The sequence below is a fragment of the Polyodon spathula genome, chromosome 6 (assembly GCF_017654505.1).
Source record: "Polyodon spathula isolate WHYD16114869_AA chromosome 6, ASM1765450v1, whole genome shotgun sequence".
Lineage (NCBI taxonomy): Eukaryota > Metazoa > Chordata > Actinopteri > Acipenseriformes > Polyodontidae > Polyodon > Polyodon spathula.
In genome coordinates this window covers 57,738,566-57,743,312 of record NC_054539.1, presented here as the reverse complement: position 1 = coordinate 57,743,312, position 4,747 = coordinate 57,738,566, and the positions used below count along the sequence as shown (strand labels likewise).

The 4,747-nt window shown below is 38.4% G+C and overlaps 1 protein-coding gene across 2 annotated transcripts in view; it reads left to right on the top strand.

The window, feature by feature from the left end:
- Nucleotides 1-4,541: 4,541 nt before the first annotated feature.
- LOC121317387 (2-oxoisovalerate dehydrogenase subunit beta, mitochondrial-like) overlaps nt 4,542-4,747 on the top strand; it is a 125,574-nt gene continuing 125,368 nt past the window's right edge. For both annotated transcript variants that reach the window (XM_041253263.1, XM_041253262.1), the window contains exon 1: nt 4,542-4,747. This exon is cut by the window's right edge and continues 30 nt beyond it. In XM_041253263.1, the coding sequence (XP_041109197.1) occupies nt 4,579-4,747 (169 nt within the window). In that variant the 5' untranslated portion in view covers nt 4,542-4,578.

Here is a 4,747-nt window from a genome sequence, read left to right as displayed (position 1 = left end):
TGAAAGATGTAACAAAAAAATAAACATGTTTTACAAATTATTTTTGCGAGACACTCTTTTTTGAAAACATGCAATGATTACATGTCTACAAGCACAGCATTTTAACTTAATGTTGTTTAGGATACTGGGGTCGGGATATTCAAAAGATTGGATACCGGAAACACAAAGTAAACACGTCCATAACATTTCCATGTGAAAGGCTGAACATCATTCAATGACTGAAAAAAAAGGGGAATGTGGGGTAACGTGCTGGGTGGTCCATTTATAAATGCACATTTGTTCTACTGTACAGAACTTGTTTTGATAACAAAGATGCCACTATTGTACCCTGACTACAATTACATTTCTAACTTGGCAGGAACAACATTGCTGGCAGCAAAAAAAAAAAGCATATGTTTGATTGCATCCACTACTGACATCCCTACAGGGCCTAATAAAGGGATCAGCAAAGAAATGTTGGGTGAAGTCTCTTAATACAAATACCTTGTTTGTGTTTTTTTTATTTTTATTTTTTCCCTCCCCAATGCAAACCTTTTCTGGCCAGCTATACTGTATTAAAACATTTACAAATGATGTGAGTTGTAATTTTCTTCCACGTCAATGGGTTAATATATTTTTAAAAAGTGCTGAAATGATGAGCTGCATACAGTAATTGTGACAAGTACCAACACCACTTTAAGGTTTTATTGAGATGGTCTGCTGTGGATGTGTAAAAGCCCTGTGGTGTGCACAATTAGGAGATACTGCTTCATAATTATTGCAGTATGGTAATAAAATGAAATCATAGTTTGATGAAAGTATTTACAAGAATAGATGCTCAATTCGCCAAACCCTATGAGCATTTACAAGGACTTGGACATATTGTCCATTTTCCTTTGTTTCTCTACAGCAGGCAGTCATGTGACATACCAGTACGCTGACTGTACAGGATTGCTTGAGTTGTCAGGGGTGTTACATGGGGCAATCCTCGTGGGATTTGGTCGCAAGCAATACAATACACACAGTTGCTACTAGTAAACTGCTTAGACAGTTGCTGCTAGAGCTACTGACCTGCCTTCCCAGAGTTATTTTCATTCTCCCGTGTTGCTAGTAAAATTTCAGACTGTCATACTTTCATAACAGAAACATGGTTTTTCAAGCATTTTCAAGCTCTGGAAATTTGTTTGGCATTTTTCCACAATTTTTTCCCAATTAGCGTATGAACCCTGTCACTGAAGCTGGGCACTCCGGCTCCGACTATGGTGTGGGGCACTCAAGCAGTGCCAATGCTGGCAGTGGTGCAAGTGCCTCCCAGGATTCGAAGGGGTAGTACTGAGGGCCATCGCCGCTCTGGCTCTGCACTGCTGCTCTGCTTTGGCTCACGCCCTTAGAAAGAGCTTTTTATTGTTTTTATTTTTAGGGAAGCAAGGTTGTAATACAACCCCACCGTACTTTGACCTCTGACTATAGCATCTACTTTGACTTCAGTTCGGGTAAAATCTGCCAATCTGACTTGGACATTGCCAGAACTGTATATATACTGTGTTCTTAAATAGTAAACTTAGTATTTTTATTATTTGTTTTGCAAAACAGAAACGTTATGTTTCACCTGCATTGAATTTGCATTTTTATGAAGTCTTTAATACATTAAGACAAATTAATTTAAAGTTAGACAAAGATAATTACACTTGTGAATTTTAATATTTAAACAGCTCAAACGTTCTCTATCTTTCTGCAAAGTAACACACTACACAAGACTGAGAGCCGAAGTCAAGCGGCGCATATTTGTAGCCTTTACTTCTTGGCACATGAGTGCTGATCGTCTGATCACCATGTTCGCTAACTGGCTGCACTCCATCCAGACATTTTAAAACCATCGTAGCCAGTTCTGGCTGACGGCTGACTGCTACTGCACGTGTAAGGGGGATTTTGGCGCTCCCATTTCTGAGCGAGCACAGCCCGCCTTCATCCCTTTAAACAGATGGGATGAACTGCGCTGTTGATGTGCCAGTGTCACGTGAGAGGGGGAAATGAAAAGCACATCACCCAGAAGGGGGGCACCTCAATTCATTACGAGACTGGAGGTTCGGCGAGCAAGCAAATACGAACTGGCCGCCCTTTGTATTTCCCGTTTGTGTAGCTTCATAATGGAACAAAAACAAGTTCACACAACCCAGATTTCCAGATTGACGCTGCACAGCGTACTGTTAATGTGTTTCCCCCGCATCCATAATACATAATTTTCATTTTGGTAAATTAAAAGGTAAGTTATTCGGTTGTTATTTTTATTTATTTACTTATTTTTGCTATCAATCCCTATCTCAGTCTGATATATCTGCCTGTTTGACGGTAAGCAATTTTCAACGGAATTTGCCAGGTGAATTTATTGATGTTTCTTGCACTGATGGTTATTGTGACGACTCGACATTGGTTTTGCATAAACTCTTTGACAATAACGTTTTGTTTAAATTTAATTAAATTATTTATCTTATTTACAGAAAATGTATGAATTATTGAACTATTGAACTTCATGAACAAAATATGAAAGTGACCGAAAGCAGAATAAATATAAATGAAGTATTTACATAGAAGGCAGCAGTCTTATGGACAGTATTAAGTGAGAGCAAATTTTTCTGCTATTACTAAAACAAGCAAATCTACAAATCGCTGGTTTTCAGCTGCTGCAAATGTGTAACTTTCCCACTAGCTCTCTTCCATTTCAGTAAGCCTTGTGAACGGACAAAATGCTTATATTTTTTAAACCGTGCCGTGCCAATAACAGGTACGAAAGGATGCTGGCACTGCATGGTGCTGACACGCCAGGGCACAACATGGCAAAGTGGAAAGTAGGCATGCCGATTTGTATGAAGAGAAATTACATTAGAAGATAGCGAAAAAAAAAAAAAAATAGAAAAAAACACACTCAAGATGATAATAATAATAATTTTTACTTTTATATAGCGCCTTTCATAGTGGACCACCTTCACAAAACGCTTTACGTGAAACGAGACTATAGGGTGTGTTTACTATGCATCACTCAGTTGCAGATTCATCACAGCAACGTCTCAGCCGAAAGACGGAGCACAAGGAGATTAAGTGATTTACTTAGGGTCGCACAATGAGTTAGTGGTTGAGTTGGGATTTGAACTGGGGACCTGCTAGTTACAAACGTGTTCCATTAACCAATGGACCACACAACCCGCTAAACTACTTTACTTTAGCGGTTTGTAAACGCTAAGGAAAAGCTTATCTACAATTCTGCACATTATCCAAACCACTCAGACACACACCTTGAAAAATTACTTAAATCCAAGAGGAAGTTGAATTTATTTTTATTTCTCCCGTCTGTTCTGCTCAAAAAGGTCTGCACTGTCACCGAGGAAAACAATAAACAAACCTCAGTGTCGTCTCAACTCCGCCCCCTGGTGTATCTCTTCAATGGCATTGTCCACATATCAATACAGATGTACTGTTCTTTCTTTTGCATGTTCCAATAAAATTAATTTACTCATCTTAACTTAGTGTGTAGTTCACCGATATAAATTGGACTACTTCATTCGCGTAAGGATGTTTAATAAAAAAAAAAAAGAAAAAACGAATAATGTTTTGCCCTAAACATGACTTTTTGTACTAAACGTGATTTTTTCTTCAAATCTGCTGTTTGACCTGGAGTATGAATGCAATATTTAAGGTCCATTCAGGGTTTCTGTATACGTTCTCTCTCTCTCTCTCGCTCTCTCTCTCTTTCTCTCTACTACACAGCACTGGTGTATTTTGGAGGCAGTAACATTGTGGTAAGTAGCCCACTGTTACTATAAAATACAACTTCTACTTTTGCAGTACAGTACCACTATTAAATGAAGTCAAAAATACAGTATCTGAGTTATCTGAACAGCCCCTGTCATATTGTGTGTGGTGATCTTCTATCAGTTGTCATCGAAAATCCGCTAACCAGCCCTATCTAGTAGTGTGCTGTGAAATTCTTGTTAACTTTGTGACAGCAAATACAATTTAATGTCAAACAGTCTGTCCTAGCATGGCAAAATGATACCAGCTGAAAACACAGCACGCAACAGTTAGGATATGCGCATTACTAATTATATTTCGTGTAACCTATGAAAGTTTAGTGTGTCCCGTATATATTCTCACGTTTAAGTAGTGACTTATAAAACTGTTATAGCAGCTCTTTGATATAATTTCCCTTATACTACTACTACCACTACTACTAGCTATAGAGGAAGGCAACAGGCATTCTATTTCCAGTTTGGGGAAACTACACAAACTGGACTGTGCACAGTACTAGACCACAGAAAAAATACACTAAATAAACATTTGACCATAACTGGGATTGAGACATTTTAGGACAAAAAACAATAACTGCTCTGGACTATTTTAAATTGTATTGATAATAATAATAATAATAATAATAATAATAATAATAATAATAATAATAATACCTTTTCATCCACTGATTGGATATTTATTTGCTTTCCACACATGAGTTGAAAACGGCACCGCCTTTCTCGCTGACCAATCAGAAAACTGTATCAGGTTTCTGCCTCCTCGCAACGTAGATTCAGCTTCCTGTTTTCAGCAACAATGGCTGCCGCGGCAAGGTTTTTATTGAAAAGTGCAGCGTATTCTAAAGCTTCTATCAATAACATTACCAACGGTGTGTACAGCGGGTTGGGGCTCACCCTGCTTAGACTGTCACCTAAATGCGACCCACACGCCAGAACCCAGAAACGACATGCAGCTCATTTCACCT